This window comes from Ornithorhynchus anatinus, chromosome 15, assembly GCF_004115215.2.
Source record: "Ornithorhynchus anatinus isolate Pmale09 chromosome 15, mOrnAna1.pri.v4, whole genome shotgun sequence".
Classification (NCBI taxonomy): Eukaryota; Metazoa; Chordata; class Mammalia; order Monotremata; family Ornithorhynchidae; genus Ornithorhynchus; species Ornithorhynchus anatinus.
In genome coordinates this window covers 19,168,836-19,191,463 of record NC_041742.1, presented here as the reverse complement: position 1 = coordinate 19,191,463, position 22,628 = coordinate 19,168,836, and the positions used below count along the sequence as shown (strand labels likewise).

The following is a 22,628-nucleotide window of genomic DNA, read 5'->3' as shown; positions in this document are numbered from 1 at the left end:
CTATGTGCAGAGCACTATACTAAGCACTTGGGAGAGTTCAATACACCAGAATTAGCAGACACATTCCCTGCACATAATGAGTTTACATTCTAGAGGGAGTTTACAGCCTAAATTCTATCGTACTTTTATGCTAAAATGACATTGTACACTGGACAGGTAATAACCTCGTCTCCTGTTAACTGAGTGTAAATCTCCCTTTAAGGAAAATATCAAAAATCGTCCCTCAGTGAAGGCTTCTCTTAGAAAAATCGCCTCTCTAACCCCCAAAGCTCATTATCATCATCTATGGCATTTACTGAGAGTGGAGTATACTGTGCTTTAAAGCCCATGGTAAATAGTTTCCGCTTGAGAACAATAATAATAATAATAATAATGGTACTTCTTGAATGCTTAGCTTGTACCAGGCACCGTACTAAGTGCCAGGATGGATAGAAGCAAATCCAGGTGGACACAGTCCCTGTCCCACGTGGGGCTCATGGTCTCAATCCCCCCACTTTACAGATGAGGTAACTGAGGCCCAGAGAAGTGAAGTAACTCGCCCAAGGTCACACAGCCGGCAAATGGCGGAGCTGGGATTAGAACCCATGATGCTAAGAAGGATTGGCAACTACTGGAGGTTTCTGAGGACTTGGGGAGACATGCCCAGAACAGTATTTTAGAAAATGATCTGGACAGCAGAATCATCCCTACCACTTATTAAATATCCATCTCTGTACGCTTTTTTAGCCATCTATTCAGCTCTCCCTATCTTTGCTCTCCCCACTGCTTCCCCTCTTTGTAATTTGTCCCCCATCTCTCCCATTAGCTTGTAAACTCCTAGAGGGCACAGACCCTAATTCATACTTCTGTTGTTCTCTCCTAAGCATTCATTGCCATGTCCTGCACATAGTAACAGCTTATTAAATATCGCTGATGGATGGATTGTGCTACTATCTCCCTCTGGAAACACTTATCCAGATCTTACGTTCCCCTTTAAAGCTCCTGTTACCTGGGACATCCAAGGCGGGATCAGAGAAGATGATGATGAAGGGTTTGAGAAAGTAGCGGGAACCTAGGAAGGCTAATTTCCTGCCAACAGTCAGGTCTTGGCACCGATGAGAAAATGACTTACCACGACAACATCAGTCAATGGTATTGGAGTGCTTATTGTGTACAGAGCACTGTGCTGAGCGCTTGGAGGGTACAATTCAATAGATCTGGTAGGCATAATACCTGCCTTCAAGGAGCTTACAAATCTAGTGGGGAAAACTGTCATGAAAATACATTTCAGACTAAAAGAAGAACATCCAGCCCAGGAAATTGAGGATTGCTCGCTAGACTGAACTCCTTGTGGGCAGGTACTGGGTTTATCTTACTTTGTTGTAATCTCCCAAGTGCTTCTCTTAATACCGTGCCCTGCACCCTGTAAATAGTGAATAATTTAATTACAGTACTACTTGCTAAGCACTTACTATGTTCTAGGCATTGTTCTTAGCCCTGGGGTACATACCAGTTAAGCAGGTTAGACACAATTTCTTTCCCACATGGGGCTCAGAATCTAATAGGGGATGGGATTTAATCTAGTCGGGAGTGGGATTCAATCCCCATTTATACAGATGGGGTAACTGAGGCAGAGAGAAGCAAGGTGACTTGTCCAAGGTCGCACAGCAGACAAGTGGCAGATACAGAATTAGAACCCAGGTCTTCTAGACCACAGTGCTTCTGTAAGCACTCAATGAATAGCACTGATCGACTGCAAATGTCCAACACGCATTGTACATCCTCATAGAGTAGAAGGGAAGCAGTAGAGGGACTCAGTATGGCCTAGTGGATAAAGCATGGGACTGGGAGTCAGAGGGTCCAGGGTTCTAATCCTGGCTCTGTCACTTGTCCGCTGTGTGATGTTGGGCAAGTCACTTAACTTCTCTGTGCCTCAGTTACCTCTTCTGTGAGCTGCATGCAGGACAGGGCTGTGTCCAACCTAATTAACTCATAATAATTATGGTATTGGTTATGGCACTTGGTATATTCACTGAGGTTGTATCTACCTCATTATTATTATTATTATTATCATTATTATAGAGTATAATCAGTTCTTCTGTAAAGCAGGACTTCTGCTCCCACAAAAATTCCCTGAAAAGGGAAAAGTAACTACTCCTGACAACTGTTCTCTTCGCTGAGCCTTTGTACATGTGGCTCAAGCACCTGACCAAAAGCCAGTTCTGGCCTTCTATGTAGTATAATGCAATAGCTCAAAATGCCGGGAGCCCTCAATCAATCTATCGATCCATGGCCTTCCGAAGTCCTCAGGGAGATCTTTGCCAGAGATGCTGTTTTATACCCTTCAGACCACGAAATCAAATACATTTTATAGAACTGCAAAAGCCATTAGAGATATGAAGGTTCGGGGGTGATAAGGAAAGATTAATGGGGTTAGCCTGGCTAATGGACAATTAAAGGATTGATAAATAGTGTATGTATGTTAGTGAGGGGTAAACACTAAAGAGAAGAAAGAGGGATCTTGGTGGAGGATAAGAGGAGAAATGAGAGAGTGGCAGAAACTATTGCTGGTAGACCTGAACTCTCCTATGTACTGCTCTAATCAGCAGGAAAGTAACTGTGGTACCCATATGCCATGGTGACTGTAGCTGATTGCATTTAACCATTCAACCATATTTATTGTGCATAGCACTGTACTAAATGGTTGGGAGAGGACGATGCGACAATAAACCTACACATTCCCTTGCCACGACGAGTTTACAGTCTAGAGGACCAGCTACATTTCCCCCAGCTCTTGGCATAGTATTTGGCAGAAAGGAAGTCTTAACAGATACTGCAATTATTACTATAAGGTGAAGAGCACCGTACTAAGTATTTGAGAGAGTAAAATAGAGCTAGAAGAGCAGTCCCTAGACATTTGCAATCTAGCAAATTATATAAATTAGAATTACAGATTTGAAGACATGAGTGTGCACTTCTGTCTGAGTTTGCTTTTACGTATCTAGGCCTGGGCTCTGACAACCAGTAAAGGGATTTCGTCGATATCCATCACGTGCCATGAAGGCAGGGTTGGTTGAAATAGAGCTGAAGAAACCCATCTGACCTTATAGCCATTGTCATTGTATAGCCCTGCTCTACTGAGGGAATTGCAGTTCGTATCAATGTATCCAATCCCGACTTTGCCATTTGCCTTGACTTTTCAAGTCTTTCCTAATCTGCAAACTAGGGATTGAATGTCTGTTCTCCCTTCCTCCAAGAAAGTGATTCCTATGTAGGAAAGGAACTGTGCCTTATTTGACTGCATTATATCTATCCCAGGGCTTAACACAGTGCTCGGCACAAAAGCACCTAAAGAAATACCACAGTTATTATGGTCACAATCCCATCATACACTTCATACACTAGGAGTCAGCAAAGACTATGGAAGCTTGGCTCAAAATATATTTCTTACCCGATGGGAAATCCTTCCAACTCATTGAAAGGTTTGGACTATCAATACAAAGTTATTCTGCGCTGATGACTCTGTTTTAGAAGCACAACTAAGCGGATCTGCTTCTTAATAACTTTCCATGTTCAGCAGAAGGAAATCATCTTGTTACTGGCTTTCTTTACACCTAGACCTGGCACAGAAAGAAGTGTAGGGAGCAAATTGGGGAAAGGTGACTCAATAGTGTTAAGTGTTGCTATTCTTCAATCTGTGTCGCACAAGAAACTTTGAAATGTTTCCGCAGCATATTCTCTCTAGAAGGAGACACTCGTGTCAGGTGTCCCAGAACTAAAGTGAAACTGAGAAAGCACGTGTAGCTCACTGCTCCGAATACTGCCAAGTCTTGAGTAGGACCCAGTGGCCTCTCAATATGCTAGTTTCATGGATAGGAAATGAATCCTGTTAATAGCAGCATGGTTCCTATTTTAATAATGATGGTATTTAAGAGCTCATGATCTATCAAGCACTGTTCCAAACACTGTTTTAACAAAACAGAACCACTGCGAGTAACAAAATATTATTGGTCTGGCTCCACAGAGAAACAGCACGGTGTAATGGACAGAGCAAGGGGCTGAGAGTCGGAAGGTCATGGGTTCTAATCCTGACTCTGCCGAATGTCTGTTGTGTGACCTTGGGCAAGCCGCTTCACTTCTCTGGACCTCAGTTACCTCATCTGTAAAATGGGGATTGATACTGTGAGCCCCAAGTGGGACATGGACTGTGTCCAACCCAATTTTCTTGTATCCACCCCACAGTTGGGTAGGGATTGCCTCTATTTGTTGCCGAATTGTACTTTCCAAGCGCTTAGTACAGTGCTCTGCACACAGGAAGAGCTCAATAAATATGATTGAATGAATGAACGACTGGTACGTAGTCAGTGCTTAACAAATACCACAATTATTTTTCTATTCATCTGTTTTATTTCAATCCCCGGGCGCCCTGAATCACAACTTTTAACTGACCCAAACTTCCATTGGGTGATGTACCTATTAGCTCAAAACTTCACGTTCTGAGGGATTCCAGCTGTTTAAGCAATTGGCAGTATAAGCGGCTACCTTCCTCAGAGTCGCTTCTGCTCAGACCTGAATTGGCAAGCATCCTGGACTTCTCGTGGACATAAAAGCAACACTTAACCTTCTTTCAAATTACTTCTCAAAAGAGTTATTAGGTACCATACCTACACTCCAATCCATTTCCTCCACGGCATCCCCATACAAGCCATGTTTACTCTTGCCTGCAAATTCCTCTGAGGCAAAGAGTGCTGTGTGGACGTGAAGGTAGGACAAAAAAAGGAGGAAAGGTGTCTCGGTATTCCTAAAATAGAAAAACAAAAGGAAATGGAATTAGAAAAATTTACGTACTTTGCTCCCATAGGTGGTGCATCTGCCTTGGGTGACGTTGAAATTCTTAAGAGGGAGCCTTAAGGGCAGTTTGAGGATTGGAAATTCTCAATTATTTCAGGGTTAGAGCTTAGAATGGTGCCTAGCACAGTGCCTAGCACATAGTAAGTGCTTAATAAATACCACAATTATTATTATTACTACAATATAACAGAGATCCCTGCCCATCAGAGAATATGCCTGATGTGTTTCTCCACATTACTTGGTTCAGTACCCTGAACACTGGAAATTCTCCAAAAGTGTCATTACTATGGTACTTCTGCATATCAATTCCTGAAACCAAGTACTTCTTCAGCTTTTGTTTGTCTCAAAAAAAACAACCCCAAAAAACTCTCCACCAAGCAGATTTCCTCCAAATATTGCAAAAGAAATAACAATAAGAAAAGGTAAATCTTTGAGTGGGCTGTGAATCATATTGCTTTAGTGTTCTGGCAACCTACATTTCTCATTCAGCCAATTGCCACTGTTAATTACCTGGGTAGCATTTTATGTTCACAAAGGGCTTGATAACCCCAAACTAGTGCATTAGGACTACACTCATTTAACAGCTAAGGGAACTGAGAGGTCAAGTGACTGCTTACCTCCTATAGACAAGTTAATAATTCAACTGAAACAGGAACTCAGAACCTGGCCTTCAATCTTCCCACCTCAAAGATGACTTAAGCTGCCTCCCATAAAGCATGAAATAATCGCCCTCTTAGTGACTAATACACTGTGTTGCCACTGTGAATGCTCAAGTACTTACTAAATAAAGGATGTATCCATTCCCTAGGCACATTGTTTCATTTCCAGGTCCATCGAAATTTTTTTTATCATTTTCAAAGATTATAACCCGCTAAGAGCCCTAGAAATGGTTATCCATTTTGTACCACTCAGTCCATCAAAAACGGAAAACCAGATAATGGTCTCTGATCTATATCTATTACTGGTCCGTATCTATCAATTATTTATTTATATGAATGTCTGTCTCCCCACCTAGGCTGTAAGCTTGTTATGGGCAAGGAATGCGTCTACCATCTCTGTCGTTTTGTACTCTCCCAAGCATTTAGTATACTGCGAAGCAGCATGCCACAGTGGATACAGCACGAGCCTAGGACTCAGAGGGTCAGGGGTTCTAATCCTGACTCCACCACCTGTCTGCTGTGTGACCTTGGGCAAGTCACTTTGCTTCTCTGGGCCTCTGTTACCTCATCTATAAAACAGAGAACAAATATTGAACCCCCATTTTGCAGATGAGTTAACAGAGAAGTTAAATGACTTACCCAAGGTCACACAGGAGAAGATAACAGAGTGGGGATTAAATAGCAGGTCCTGTGACTCCCAGGTCTGTGCTTTTTCCATTACTTCTCTCCTGCCCACCATCCCCTTCTCCCCCCAGCCCAACCCCCTACTTCTCCCCACACACACAAAGGATTCACACATACCCACACATCCCGAGGCTGTGACACAGCAGAGAGAGAAAAACAATCGAGGCCAAACGATTAGTTTTCCTTTAAAGCAAAGAAATGTGGTGCACTCAGAGAAGCCTACCCGACATAAGTGTCATGATTCAGAGATTTGCCACTCATGAATAGCTCTCTAATCACTGATCTGTAAGAGGCAGATTAGATGGACATAAATCGTTCACTGCACGTTACTCTGCAGCTGTGATTGACAGTTTGCTCTCAGGTGGAGAGGTTTCTCACCTATTAAGAGCCTTTGAAAGATCAGAAGGGGCCATTTATCTCACGCCCAACCTCGCTGAGGTGCTCCGGAACTTACTACTTCTGGCCGACCTTGAAAATGGAACTGCATATCAGCTAGTGGGTGGGAGGGAGATTAGAGGAGAAAAGTTTAACTCCCTTTCTATTAGCAGTAGCACTTCAGTAAACAACTCCTTTGACAATTGATCGCTACTGTCTAGCACACAGTGGGGAATGACTCAATTCTGGCTTCCTTTCGACTTCCATTTCATCCGTTAAAATTCTCAAAGGCAACTCCCAGCCTTCACTAAACGGCAATCCCAGGCTGGGATGGTGGGAGGAGCCGATCGGTACAAAAATCCACTTTAAAAGCGTCTGAGGATGACTAGAATCCCATATTCAGTAGTGAGATCTCTGGTCAGACTTCCTGATTTTGACCTTTTCCCTTTAGAAAACGTTCCCATTGTATTCAGTACGCAAAATGATTCAGATGAAGCAGAAAGTGATAGAACTGCCGGTTTATTGCTTTTGTCTGTCTGCCAGGAGTGTTGATGAGTTCAGAGAAGGCAGCAGGTGATAGTCTCCCTTTGGAGAGAAAGGGAGTGAGTGAGAGAGGGAGTGAGTGTGAACTGCTTTTGCTTAGACTGGAAGTCGGGAGTGGAAAAGGAAATTTGTCATTTTACTGGGTTGTTTCAAGCCTAGAGATGAGCACGGTGGTTGCTTCATGATAAGCACTTTAACAAATGAGAAGCAGCACGGCCCAGGGGCTAGAGGTCGGGCCTGGGAGTCAGAAAGACCTGGGTTTTAACCCCAGCTCTGTCACTTTGCTGTGTGACTTTGGGAAAGTCACTTAACTTCTCTGGGCCTCAGTTACCTCATCTGTAAAATGGGGATTAAGTCTGTGAGCCCCATGTGGGACACCGACTGTATCCAACCTGATTAGCTCATACCTACCCCAGCTCTTAGTACAGTGCCTGGCAAATACTAACTGCTTCAAAAATAACCAAAAACAAATGTCATTAATATAATTGTTCTACTGGCTAGCGAGCAGGATCCTCACATATTTGATGGGTGATTGGGCACATATTATGCCAAATATACATGAGCATGAAAGCAGCGTGTAGTGGTGAACTCATTTGCTCTCACGGCTTTGACTACCATCTCTGCGCAGATGACACGCAGATCTACATCTCTGCCCCTGTCCTCTCCCCCTCCCTTCAGGCTCGCATCTCCTCCCGCCTCCGGGATGTCTCCACCTGGATGTCGGCCCGCCACCTAAAACTCAACATGAGCAAGACTGAGCTCCTCATCTTCCCTCTCAAGCCCGGTCCTCTCCCAGACTTCCCTATCACCGTGGATGGCAAGACCATCCTTCCCGTCTCTCAGGCCTGCAATCTCGGTGTCATGTCTCTCTCGTTCACCCCACACATCCTATCCGTTACCGAGACCTGCCGGTTTCACCTTTACAATATCGCCAAGATCCGCCCCTTCCTCTCCACCCAAAAGGCTACCTTACTGCTAGGGGCTCTCGTTATATCCCGGCTAGACTACTGTGTCAGCCTTCTCTCTGATCTCCCTTCCTCCTTTCTCACCCCACTCCAGTCTATTCTTCACTCCGCTGTCCGGCTCATCTTCCTGCGGAAACACTCTGGGCATGTCACTCCCCTTCTTAAACACCTCCAGTGGTTGACTATCAACCTCTGCTCCAAGCAAACGCTCCTCACTCTAGGCTTTAAGGCTCTCCATCACCTTGCCCCTTCCTACCTCTCCTCCCTTCTCTCTTTCTACCGCCCACCCCGCATGCTCCGCTCCTCCGCCGGCCACCTCCTCACCGTCCCCCGGTCTCGCCTATCCCGCCGTCGACCCCCGGGCCACGTCCTCCCGCGGTCCCGGAATGCTCTCCCTCCTCACCTCCGCCAAACTGATTCTCTTCCCCTCTTCAAAACCCTACTTAAAACTCACCTCCTCCAAGAGGCCTTCCCAGACTGAGCTCCCCTTCTCCCTCTACTCCCTCTACCGCCCCCCCTTCACCTCTCCGCAGCTTAACCCTCTTTTCCCCCCATCTCCCTCTGCTCCTCCCCCTCTCCCTTCCCATCCCCTCAGCACTGTACTCGTCTGCCCAACTGTATATATTTTCATTACCCTATTTATTTTGTTAATGAAATGTACATCGCCTTGATTCTATTTAGTTGCCATTGTTTTTACGAGATGTTCTTCCCCTTGACTCTATTCATTGCCATTGTTCTTGTCTGCCTGTCTCCCCCGATCAGACTGTAAGCCCGTCAAACGGCAGGGACTGTCTCTATCTGTTGCCGACTTGTTCATTCCAAGCGCTTAGTACAGTGCTCTGCACATAGTAAGCGCTCAATAAATACTATTGAATGAATGAATGAAATTAGGAAAGTTCAGTTGTATGTTCAGATTTAGTTATTCTATAAGGCAGTATACCAATACACCTCAGTGTACAACCATTTTAAGGAAACCTGTTAGATTGTAAGCCAAGGACCATCTTTATTAAAACTGTGTCACGCCTACTCCTAAACCTTTTACCACATTACTCTGCTCATAGTGCTCAACCAATAGTATCTGTTGCATTTTAAAACTGTTAGTATATAGTATCATTTAAAAATAATAATTCTCATATTGATGAAGTGCTTGTTTGTTGCCACACACTGCCTTAAGGCGTTAAGGTCACCGTTCCCACCACGCATGGGGCTTACAATCTAAGAGGTGGGTAGAGCGAGTATCTTATCTTTATTTATCATACGAGGAAAAAGAGTCTCATCCAGAGAGATTGTGTGATTTATCCAAAGTCACCCATAAGGATTCTAGGCTGGAAATAAAACCCACGTCTCCTAAATCTGAGACCCATACATGAGGTCCGTGTGGCCTAGAGGAAAAGGACACACCATGGAGGTATAAGGACCTGGGTCCTTTTTTTTTTAATATCTGATAAGCACATACTATGTGCCATGCACTGTGCTAAGCACTGTAATAAAGGCTTATCACATTGGACAGAGTCCCTGTCCCACATGAGGATCACAATCTCAATCCACATTTTTCAGACAAGGTAACTAAGGCATAGAGAACTGACATGACTCGTCCAAGATCACACTGCAGACAAGTGGTGGGGCCGAGATTAGAACCCAGGCCCTTTGACTCCCACTAGGCCATGCTGCTTCTCGAACCCAGCTCTGCCTTTTGCCTATGTGAGCTTGGGCAAATTACCTAATTTCTCTGTGCCTTAGTTTCCTCATCTATAGAATGGGGATTTGATATCTGCTCTCCCGCATAGACTGTGAGTCTCACGTGGGACAATGACTATGTCTCATTTGATTGCCTTGTATCTACCTCATCACATAGCACAATAGTACACGCTTAAATACCATAATCACCATTATTTTATCCAAGGGTGTTGAGTGACTAATGATTAACATAGGACATCAACAGCTTTACAAGAGATATTTCAGATGAGTGGAACATTAAACCATCTAACTCATCACTGGATTGCTTCCCTTGCCCTGGATGTTCATTCTGCGCTTGCAGAATGCAACGGAACAGACAAATTGCCCCACATCTCCATCTCCCAGCATGTCTATGTTCTGGAGAAAGCAGGAAATAGAATTGTGAGGTTTCCATTCCTCAATTTACTCCAATAATAGCAAAAGACTCACTGTCACATGCCGATCCTAACCTGAGACATCAGAGATGATTTTAATGCCAAAGTCCATCTGCTTGTCTTCCCTGCTAGACTGTAACCTCTTCCAGGACAAGACATCATATTTTTCTTATATTCCCCTCTAGACTTTAAGCTTTTGTGGGCAGAGTTGCTAAAGCGTACTCTCCCAAGCGCTGGGCACACAATAAGCCCTCAAACAAATATGACTGCTTGATTTGATTGATCAATTTTCACCTTGGGTTCCAAGTCAATCAGTCAATCAAGGTGCCAAGTCATTAAACTGTTGGAGGCAGTCGGGCAGTGTGGATCCCTGCGTATCGGGAAATAAGCAAATAATTCTGAATCACCTCGAGCCATACAATATTTACAATATGCTAATCCTTCTCTTTCACTTCCAGCTTCAACCACCCACTCGGAGCACAACTTGGGTATCTCTAGCAGGAGTCCTAGCTGATTGCAACTGTCACGGCCAGGCGTGGGAAGTGAGGAAATCTTAATTCCAGAGACATACAATTAACATGTCAACAAGAGGTGTGGAAGTTATTATATCCAAGGCAAAGAGAAACTATAGAAAGTGCCAGTGTCTCTTAGATAATATGAGAAATAAATTACAGTGTTCGAATGCTTGAAATGCCGAAGAAGTTTTATGAATCTCTAGGGTCCAAAACCCAGTGTTCCTCCATTTTATCTAGTGAGAGATGATTGTTCTCAACTCGTGAATTCCCCCTTCCTAGCCACTGAAATCACATGCCCATTTCCCACTTCAGAATTGTTGCCGTGCTTGTTAAAGCTGCTGCCAGACCGACGCCTTGAGCATTTTAATACTTGCCCCGGCTCCACAGTATTCATATAAAGTCAACTACTCTCCCATTTTCCCTCTCCCCCATCTACTTTAATGTCTGTCTTCCACTATACTCCGTAAGCTCCTTGTGGACAGGGATCTACAATTTCTGTTGCACTTTACTTTTCCAGGCACTTAGTACAGTATTCCGCACACAGCATACGCTCAATAAATACCATCTTAAAAATGTCAAGCTCCAGCCTAAATATCGTTGGAAGGGACAGTTTGAAAATTCTCGAAGAGCAACTTGAGAGTACATACATTTAATTTTTTTCAAAGTTATCATTATTGTTATCCAAAATAGAATGAATAAAATCATGGAGCAATCCTTTTATTCCCCGGACAAAATGAAGCTCTCTGCTTGGCCTGAACCTCAGCTGTACATCCTGAGCTTTAAATGGCTGCCCCGCTGGAGATGAGAAGAGCTAAACTAAAGGTACCTTAAAAATGCATTTCAGGACCCTTCCTGTGCCACAGTGTGATTTTTGGGAGGTGGGGGTGGGGGGAGAAGAGAAGAAAAGGTCATGTCTTTCAACAATACATCTATCAGCTGCCACCCCGGGTTTCAGAGAATCATGGGAACACAAACTATGCCTGGGGAGAAGAGTATTCAGAGATGGAACAGAGAAAATCATCTAGGAGTCTTATCTGTATATCTTTCATTTAGGGGCACATTCTTCCCATGCAAATGCTAAGCCTTTTCACTTTTTTTTTTTGGTACGTTTTCCATAGTTCTGATTTCATGATTCGCTTCTCCCCGGTCAGCAATCTGAGGTGGTTGAAGGCAAAACGAGAGACGTTCTGACTCTGGCAGTTCGGTGCGTTTAAAAATAGGACTCCGTGACATTTTCAAAGTTTGGATTGGTTAGGCAGCAGGCCATTTACTAAAGAGCCTGCTGATGAGGCACAAGTGACATCCGGGCTGAACTTAACATGAAGTTATTAGCATCTATTTGACTTCCAAATATAACACGCTACTCAGGGAGCATTCTAATAGGTTGATCAAACTTACTGAAAACGATGTTGGAGGAAAAGAAGGATCACAGTCACCAGAATCTGAACTGAGGTAACTCAAAATGCTTTTAAAAGATAAGGGGACTTGCCGGAAACTTCATTCTCAGGCAGTGAGCCCAACTCTTTCTTTTTTCTTTAGCGCCTCTAGCAGAAGAAATAAACAAATTGGTCTTCCTATTCAAACACATTAGTCCACTCTGCTTACTTAATTTTAAAAAGTGGCAGAGAAAAGGACGAGGATTACCTGAGCTCTCACTAAGAATCAAATATTTATCATCGTTATTAATGGCATTTGTGAAGTGCTCACTCTGTGCAAGTACTGTACTGGGGCTTACAGTCAGTAGAAGGAGAACGGGTAATGAAACTCTATCTGACGGATAAGGAAACTAAGGGACAGAGAAGCAAAATGACTTGCCCAAGGTCACCAACAGGCAAGTGACCGAGCTGGGATTAGAACTCAGATCCTCTGACTGCCGGGCTCATGCTCTTTCTGTTAGGCCATGCTACTTCTTTATAATCTATTATGATGATGATGATGATGATATTTGTTCAACACTTACTATGTGTCAAGCACTGTTCTAAGTGCTGGGATAGATGCAAGTCGGTCAGGTTGGACACAATCCCTGTCCCACATGGGGCTCACAGTCTAATTGTCATGGACTTCAGAAGATATGGGGTGTTGAAGGATGAACACCTTACTTACTAAACCAACACTATCCTCAACTGTGAAATATAGCCAGTGGAAGTCTCAGTGTGACAACCACATCTGGCTAACCCTTCTTCCTCTACACAGTCTCATCCACAAATGTGTGAGTCTTTGCTTTATGTTCCTGTTTTCCATATCTTAATGTCTCAAACAGTCATTTCCAAAACCCATTTCTTGAATGTAAATCATTTCAGGAACACAGGGCACAGAAGAGGAGTGCACATTTCAGAACCAGAGTTTAAATCACTATGCTGGCTTCCTTGAATGTCTAACTCAAGGGGGTGGATGTCCATTTAAAACAATCTGTATTTCTTAGAGCTGACAAGGTCGCTACTTGGGGGAGTTAAAATCCATGCCCTGCTGAAAGAATTTCCCTAACGAGCAATCAAAATTATTAATTTGTCATTGGGATTGAAAGGGAGATGGGATGATACGTTCATATTTCGCTGCCACCTCGCTGAATGCGATCAAAAGGAAACTCTCTTTTTTTACGGTATTTGTTAAGTGCTCACTATGTGCCAGGCACTGTACTAAGCGCTGGGGTAAGTGCAAGCTAATCAGGTCGGACGCAGTCCGTGCCCCACTCGGACTCGCCGTTTCCATCTCCACTTTACAAATGAGGTAACTGAGGCACAGGGACATTAATGACTTGGCCAAGGGCACACAGCAGACAAGTGACAGAGCCGGGATTAGGATCATTACCCTTCTATCTTCCTATCCCAAGAACAAGGCCCATCATTATCATGGAAATTATGTTAAAAGTTGGGTGCTAGCACCCGTGGTCGCAACACAGACCAGGATGGGGTTGCCAGTTAAGCTCTCAGTAGCCGTCGCCATCATAGCCACTGACATGAGCTGGGTGTTTACAGACTTTCTACTGAGCCCATCCACCGTGGCAGATGGCTTAGCTGGCTCTCCGCTCAGAATCCTCTCAGTCTCTCAGCACTGTCCCTTCAGACATTACCCTTCTTTTTGGCTGTGTCAACCCCAACCCTCCATCATAGCTGGACTTGAAAAGAAGAACGGGTAATGAAACTCTATCTGACAGATAGGGAAACTAAGGCACAGAGAAGTCAAGAGACTTACCCAGGGTCACCAACAGGCAAGTGACCCAGCTGGGATTAGAACTCAGATCCTCTGACTCTGGGGCTCATGCTCTTTCCTGTAGGCCATGCTACTTCTTTATAATCTATGATTATGATGATGATGATATCTGTTCGACACTTTCTATGTGTCAAGCACTGTTCTAAGTGCTGGGATAGATGCAAGTTAGTCAGGTTGAACACGGGCTACCTAGGTCATCTAAATAACTCAGATGAGAAAGAGTCAGAAACAGAAATATATACAGAAACAGAAAATACAGTGCACCCCAAACTTCTATTCAGATGCCAGATCTATTGAGCACACATAGTCCATCTAGATCATTTGATTTTTAAGTGCATTAAGAAGAGTTTTCAGTGGATCTTTCTCATCTGGGTTATTTAGATGACCTAGGTAGCCCGTAAGCTCTGAGTTACTTAGATGACCTAGGTAGCCCGTAAGTTCTGACTCTATCTGTCAGATTGAGTTTCATTACCTGTTCCCTTTCTACATAGTTGGACTTACTGGTTAGAGTAGTAAGCGCTCAATAAAACATAACAGAGTTGGTAGACACAGTGAGCAGAGCACTGTACTAAGAATTTGGAAGAGCAAATAAACCACAGAGTGGGTAGACATGTTCCCTGCCCTCCAGGAGCTTACGGTCTTGAGGGAGCGCTTATTTCCAAAATTACTATTATTTCTGAACACAGAACCTTTTTATAAACTGGAGAGCTTCCTCAGTCAGCCGCTGGGTGAGGTTCTCGTAGGACATGGGCTGCTGAACGACTCGGTGGTTCCTCATCAGGAAGCAGTTGAGGGTTCGATAATGATGTAGGAAAAAGTACAGACCTCCGAGTATACAGGCCACCAATAAAAGGAGGACGAAGAACACTCTGGGGACCCGCAGAAGACCGATGAAATGGATAATCTCCAAGGTGACAAAGGCCACGGCGATGATCTGCAGCGGGATGAAAAGCAGGAACCGGAAGACATTCCCAAACACGGTGCCTCCTCCGGGCTTGCAGTCTCTCATATTGGTCACCGTCAGCCCGTAGAAGTAATCAAAGCCATGGCTTAGGGGGTGGTGACAGAAGTCGTCCGTGCTACCACAGTTCATTCCAAGATGCCACTTCCCTGCCAGGAGAGAGAAAATTCACTGAGACGTGCATTTTGCCACCTGTTAAACACCTGGATTTGTCATGCTGCCATGAAATTCAGATCCTGTGGTAACAGAGAAATGGTATTTGTTGAGCGCTTACTATGTGCCAAGCACTGTTCTAAGTGCTGGGGTAGATACAAGGTTGTCAGGTTGTCCCACATGGGGCTCACAGTCTTAATCCCCATTTTACCGATGAGGTAACTGAGGCACAGAGAAGTTAAGCGATTTGCCCGGAGTCACACAGCTGACAAGCGTGGGATTAGAACCCATGACCTCTGACTCCCAAGCCCGTGTTCTATCCACTAAGCCACGTTGTTTGGTATGTATTAAGCGTTTAATATACTGTACCAAGCTAATTAGGTCAGACACAGTCCCTAATAATGATAATAATAATAATAATCACATTTTGAGTACTTACTATACTGTACTAAGCTAATTAGGTGAGACACAGTCAATAATAATAACAGTAATAATAATATTTTTAATTGCTTACTATACTGTTCCAAGCTAATTAGGTCACAGTCCCTGATCCACTGACAAGTGGACCCTTCATGTACATAGAATGGTGTGGTATTCCAACTTCAATTCTATGGCTACAAAGATCTTTCCAGGTGAATGGGATTTATTTGGACTTCAGAACCCATTAATAAGAAAGCCAATACTGATTAAAAGTGATTAATAAGTGCCCTTCAGCACTGAAACAGAAAATATAGTGCACCCAAAACTTCTATTCAGATGCCAGATCTATTGAGCACACATAGTCAATCTAGATAATTTGATTTTTAAGTGTATTAAGAAGAGTTTTCAGTGGATCTTTCTCATCTGAGTTATTTAGATGACCTAGGTAGCCCATAATTACCTTATAACCAACTGATCACAATCTTAGCCAGGCTTCTATATATTTTTTAATCAGAGGAAGAGGAAATCTGTTCTGATTTATAGTGATTCTCTTCTTCATCAGTCATGGAAGCAGAGACGATCAAAGACTGGCTCACGCTACAGAAGCAGTTTGATCTTGTGGTTAGAGCTCAGGTCTGGAAATAGGGAGATCAGGGTTCTAAATTTGTGTGGGGGGTTGGGCAAGTCACTTACCATCTCGGTTTCCTCATCTGCAAAATCGAATTAAATACCTGTTTTCCCTCCCCGTTAGACCGTGAACCTCACATAGACCAGACACTGCGTCTGACCTGATTAGCCTGAATCTACCCTACCGTATAGCAACAGTGTTTGGCACACAGTAATCGCTTAATGCTCTGGAGGGCAGGGATCTTGTCTACCAACTCTAGTATACTGTACTCCCCCAAGAGCTATATTCAGTTTCATTTTCACAGTGAGGACTCAATGAACACCGCCGAATGACTAACGATACAACTATTATCATGCCTCATCTGACAGGTGGATCACAACCACGGATGTTTCAGATCTGATTCATCTTCAAGCATGGGTACCTATCAGAGCTGTAGCATAACCTTCCTTCTTCAAAAGTTTGGCGAAAGTTAGTTCATCAGAGGGAAGACCACCGGAAGAAGCCGAAAATATGAAGACTCCGATTTGCAAATGAGAAGCCATTCCTGGTCGGGGCGAAAACAGAGGGATCAAACGGCAAAGTCCTGGGGGTGTCTTTTCCCGAAAAAGAAAAGGAACCACGATGAAAATGGGTTTTACCTGATCGGATTGGATAGCGGCCCGTCAGGAAAGCAGCCCGGCTGGGGGTGCAGAGAGGAGCGGCTGCTATGTGGTGAGTCAAAGTCGCTCCTGCTCTGGCTAGCCTGTCAATATTAGGAGTTCTGGTGGAGGAAGAGAATCATTTCACTTGGGATGATGCTGCTGAAATGGAGACCAGCCATCCACCCGATCAACATTTTACATCTATCTCATAATAATAATAATGAATACTCAGGGTAATACTAATGTTGGTATTTGTTAAGCATTTACTATGTGCAGAGCACTGTTCTAAGCGCTGGGGAGATACAGGGTAATCAGGTTGTCCCACATGAGGTTCACAGTCTTCATCCCCATTTTACAGATGAGGGAACTGAGGGCCAGAGAAGTTAAGTGACTTGCCCACAGTCACACAGCTGACAAGTGGCAGAGCCGGGATTTGAACCCATGACCTCTGACTCCAAGCCCGTGCTCTTTCCACTGAACCATACTGCTTCTCTAAGCGCTTACTAGGTATAAATGTGTAAAAAGACTGTGAGCCCCAAGTGGGACAGGGTGCTGTACTAAGCCCTTGGAAGAGTACGATAAAAGAATAAACAGACACATCCCCTGCCCACAGCGAGTTTATTCATTCATTCATTCATTCGTATTTATTGAGCGCTTACTGTGTGCAGAGCACTGTATTAAGCGCTTGGAAAGTACAATTCGGTCACAGATAGAGACAATCCCTACCCAGCAATGGACTCACAGTCTAGAAGGGGGAGACAGACGACAAAATGAAACAAAACGAGTTGACAGGCATCGATACTCTGCACACAGTAAGTGCTCAATAAATACGATTGAATGAATACCATCAAAATAGATCAAGAGAATCATAGATATATACACTTCATCAACACAATACATAGAGTAATAAACATGTACACATATCCACAAGTGCTGTGGGGCGGGGAAGGGGGGTAGAACACAGAGAGGGAGTAAGGGCATTGGGGAGGGGAAGAGGAGCAGGGGAAAAGGGAGGACTCAGTCTTTACCGTCTAGAGGGGGAGACAGACATAAATAGAAATAAATAAATGACAGGTAGGTACATAAGTCCTGTGGGGCTGGGAGGTGGGGGATGACTAAAGGGAGCAAGGCTAAGCTTACAGCTCTTTCCGGGGCTAGACCGGAACCCTCCTGGATACTGACAACATTCCGGTGCTCGTAAGGGCAGATTTGGGCTGGGCTGAGGGGTGGAGGGTTGGGGCAGGCAACGGTGACTGCAACTGACAAATCTGGGGAAGGATGGCATGAGACGGTGCCACGGGGCAGGGACAACGTCCAACGTGATCAACTTGTATGTATCCCAGCGCTTAGTACACTGCTTGGCACAGAGTACCGTTAACGCTTCTATTAATATAGTTAATAGATATGATCCTTGCCATTACAGAGGGACTTGGATCTGTGACCTTTGGGCATTTGATATTCCTCCCACCCTCAACCCCACGGCACTTACGAACACAACTTTCAATTATATAATTTTAAATAACTTATATTAATGTCTGTCTCCCCTTCTAGACTGAAAGTTCATTGTGGGCAGGGAATGTGTCTGTCAATTCTGTTGTATTGTACTCTCCCAATAATAATAATAAGAAGAATTATGGCATTTGTTAAGCACTTACTAAGTACCAAGCACTGTTTTAAGCACTGGGGTAGATACAGGGTAAGCAGGTCGCCCCACGTGGGGCTCACAGTCTTAGTCCGTCAGTTACTGAGGCATGGAGAAGCTAAGTGGCTTGCCCAAAGTCACACAGCAGACAAGTGGCAGAGCCAGGATTAGAACTCACGTCCTCTGACTCCCATGCACGGCCTCTTTCCACTTGGCCATCTGCTCCCGAGGGCTTAGCACAGTGCTCTACACATAGTAAGCACTCATTAATACCATTAGTTAATTGACTGATTGTTTACTGGGGTTTAAAGATATGAGCATATAAAGAGTTTAAAGATATGAGCATATGTTCAACTGCAGTGGGTGTGTGTAGGTGTGTAGGGGGTGGGAAGTGTTCCTAAACATTTAGGTGATGCCAAACTGCTTAAGTGGCAGAAGTGCGTGAAACACCGTGGGGAAATGATAGGCCAGAGATGTAGCCTTGCTGGGTGGCAGAAATTGGAGGAGAGAGAAATAAAAGGAGAGGAGAAGAAGAAGATGGAAGGAGAGACTCGAGAAAGGAGGAGGGAGTAAACAAGGAGCAGTGAGAAAAAAAAAGAGACGCTCCTCTAGACTATAAGCTCACTGTGGGCAGGGGATGTGTCTGTTATATTGTACTCTCTCAAGTGCTTAGTACAGTGCTCTGAACACAATGAGCACTCAATAAATACGGTTAATTAATTGACGGATTGTTTTCCATAACAGGGAAACATACAAGAAGGGGAAATAGTCCTTAAAACTTCCAAGTTGCTAAGAGCAAGTGCCAGATCTATGTAGCGGCAGACCGCTCCTCATTCCAATATTGCTGGCTGCTGATTTTCCAGCAAATACCAATATAAACAGATCCACTTAGTTGCTTTCATAGGGAAGGCACTTTTCTCCTCATTGAATATACTCACTTATTCTGAACTCAGACGCCAGAGTAATTTTGTTGAATTTTACACAAAAAACCTGACCCTGCACACCCAACCCAATTTAGGTGCAAAGATCCCCAATCACATAAAACACGTTTTTTGTTTGTTTGTTTTTTTGTCAAACCTTAGTGTTTTGTTGCCATAGCATCCAAGATCTCCAATGCCAAGGTCGTCAGCCATGGTAACAATGATGTTGGGCCGGGTTGCTGAGAGGCTACGGGCATTGCTGAGAAATAGAAGCAGAAGTGAAAGAGTCTTCATCTTCCTGTGGAGGGGAAGCAGACAAAAGAAAGGGCATGGCTTTGTCCTTCTGGAAGTGTCACAGTCATTCACTTCACTGGAGGACCCTCTGTCAAAATAAAAAGAAGCAAGCATACAGATGGCCTTGGGATTTAGCAGCTGCCGATCACGTCTGCTTCCAAAAGACATGGTAGACACTGAGAGGCAGAAAATGTAGCCGTTATTTTCTTGGCATTTCGGGAACAGAATAAACATTTTCTTCTCTGTCACTCCTATTACCTCCAATATCTGCACAAGAGAAATGTATCCCCATTACATGAAAAAAGAGATTAAGCTAGTCTGTCTACCATTTGTCTCAGGTTGAAGGCTACTACTTAATATTTCTGTACCTCAGTCACCTCATCTATAAAATGGGGATTAAGACTGTGTCCAACCTGATTAGCTTGTATTCATTCATTCATTCAGTCGTATTGATTGAGGTTTATTGTGCGAAGATCACTGTATTAAGTGCTTGGAAAGTACAATTCAGCAATAGAGAGGCAATCCCTGCCCACACGGGTCTTACAGTCTAGAAGGGGGGAGAAAGACATCAGAATAAGAAAACAGGCATCAATGTAAATAGAATTCTAGGTATGTACATATATGCTCAAGTGTTGTGCTGCTAGAGTAAAGGGAGCAAGTCGGGGCAACATGGAGGGGAGGGGAAACTGAGTATCTACCTCAGCTCTTAGAACAGTGCTTGACACATAGTACGCACTTAACAAACACCATCACTATTAGAACTATTTCAATGCTATAAATATGCCGGAACTGAGCCATGGAAAGGTGTGGAGCAATCAATCTATAGTATTTATTGAGTACGTACTATGTGCAGAGCACTGTACTGCTTGGCAGAATACAATAAAGCAACAAACAGACACATTCCCTGCCCACAGTGAACTCACGGTCTAATCTGCTACGATTAGGTTGTGTGTCTTAACAGAGATGCAAACCAGTGACTTCTGATTTCTAAAATTCATTTTTAATGGCTTAAACTGTTTCTGTTTAAACCTCTGCCTAGCTCTTTTCTGCAGCTTGTACTATTTGAGAATGATATTCCTGAACATTCCTTCCTTATCCCAACACAAGTGGTAGTGGATCATCTTAAGAGTTACCTGCAAAGCACCCCTTACATTACCGTCATTATGGTATTTACTGAGCGCTTACTGTGTGCAGAGCACTGCACTAAGCGCTTGGGAAAACACAATAAACCAGATTTGGGAGATAAGTTCCCTGCTCGCATTGAGCTCAGTAACTGATAGGTCCCCACCTGGTAAACACATGCTTGAACCTCAAAAGACGTGCACTTTTAATGATGTGTATTTTACATGGGTCGAAAGCAAGATGCTATCAGCAAAGATCAAGGATGAAGTACCGAATCTCTTATTTCCTTCAATAAAATATTGGCAGCACTGAATGTTTCTTCCTCATACTCAGTGGAAACAGCCCGGGCTTTGGAGTTATAGGTCATGGGTTCGAATACCGGCTCTGCCACTTCTCAGCTGTGTGACTGTGGGCAAGTCACTTAACTTCTCGGTGCCTCAGTTACCTCATCTGTAAAATGGGGATTAAGACTGTGAGCCCCACGTGGGACAACCTGATTCCCCTGTGTCTACCCCAGCGCTTAGAACAGTGCTCTGCACATAGTAAGCGCTTAACAAATACTAACAGTATTATTATTATTATCACTGGTAGGAAACTATAAAAAAGCATGAATCTTCACAGGAATAAAAGGGAGCATTGAAGGCACAGTGCAAACAAATGAAACACTAAAAATTTTCACTTAGAGAAAACAAGATATCTCCTCTTTCAGTATGGCAAGGTACACTTCCCAAAATGGTAATGAACAAAAGATGGATATTTTCCCCTCACCCAATCCTTGTCAAGTGCTTACTGTGTACAGAGCGCCATACTAAGCCCTTAGGAGAATTCAGTATAACAGGGTTGGCAGACACATTCTCTGTCCACAATAAACTTACAGTCTAGAGAGGAAAACAGATATTAATAGAAAGAAAGAAATTACAGTTAACGACGTAAGTGCAGTGGGGGTGAGGGGGAGGTCAATGAAGGGTGGAAATCCAAGTGCAAGGCCCACACAGTGAAAGGAGTGAGAGAAGAGGAACTGAGAGCTTAGTGGGGAAGGTTCAGTAAAACATTCCCACTTTTCCCCGGCACTTAGAACAGTGCTTTACACATAGTAAGAGCTTAACAAATACCATTTTTTAAAAAAAATATTATGCAGTACTTTTTTATGGTACTTGTTAAGCACTTAGTATGTACCAGGCACTGTACTAAGAGGTGGAGTGGATACAACTTAATCAGATTGGACACAGTCCCTGTCCCACACAGGGCTCACAGTCTTAATCTCCATTTTACAGGTCCTTCTGACTCCCAGGGGAATACTTGCCTCTGCTAAACACTCTTATATTATAGCCATTATGCCTCTTTAAAAGTGGTCGAGGAGGTTAAGAGAAATATATTATTTTGGGGCTAAAATCAAAAACTACTCAATCACACCAAGGTTCAAACTGAGGATTGCAGTTCAGTCAAGCACTTAAAAGAGCTTACACTCCTTAGAAAAAAGACCAAAGCGTACACAAGAATAAATCATAGTTACCCCTAAGCTAAATCTTAGAGCCTTTTCCTAAGAATTTGGTGATCTGAAGAATTAAAGCCCCATCCTTGTAGCTACGTGCTCTGATTCCACGTCACATTTGATGATTACAGGAGCAATGCAAGTTTAAGAAGAGAGACTAGCCAAGAGGAACACAGAATTCTTTTTGAGAAGGCTGACTTGTTAAACCAGCTTTATCACAATCCTCAGGAAGGTTGAAAGAAAGACCAGGGCCTAACTGGAGGCCAATATCTTTGTAGGTTTTAACTTTATCTTCTGAAATTAAAAGACACATTGTACAATATTTCCTTAGTCGACTCCATTTTCCTCCAGTTCCTCCTCTCTCGGGCCTACGATTTTCCTAATGATGAAGTATGGGAGGCAAATGTACTAAAATGTAAATGAAGTCAATGATGAAGATCAGGGAGGTTGAGATATTTTCATT

General features: G+C 43.6%; 1 protein-coding gene across 2 annotated transcripts in view; it reads right to left on the bottom strand.

Moving 5' to 3' along the window:
- The window catches only part of STS (steroid sulfatase), a 110,709-nt gene that overhangs the window by 45,594 nt on the left and 42,487 nt on the right, over positions 1-22,628 (bottom strand). Inside the window, exons 2-6 of one of the 2 annotated variants that reach the window (XM_029079784.1) lie at positions 19,415-19,555; positions 16,693-16,814; positions 16,476-16,598; positions 14,582-15,002; positions 4,644-4,780 (exon numbers count right to left, since the gene is read on the bottom strand). In XM_029079784.1, coding sequence (XP_028935617.1) covers positions 4,644-4,780; positions 14,582-15,002; positions 16,476-16,598; positions 16,693-16,814; positions 19,415-19,555 — 944 coding nt within the window. The remainder of the gene's footprint in view (positions 1-4,643; positions 4,781-14,581; positions 15,003-16,475; positions 16,599-16,692; positions 16,815-19,414; positions 19,556-22,628) is intronic. The other variant, XM_029079787.1, reaches the window with a different exon arrangement.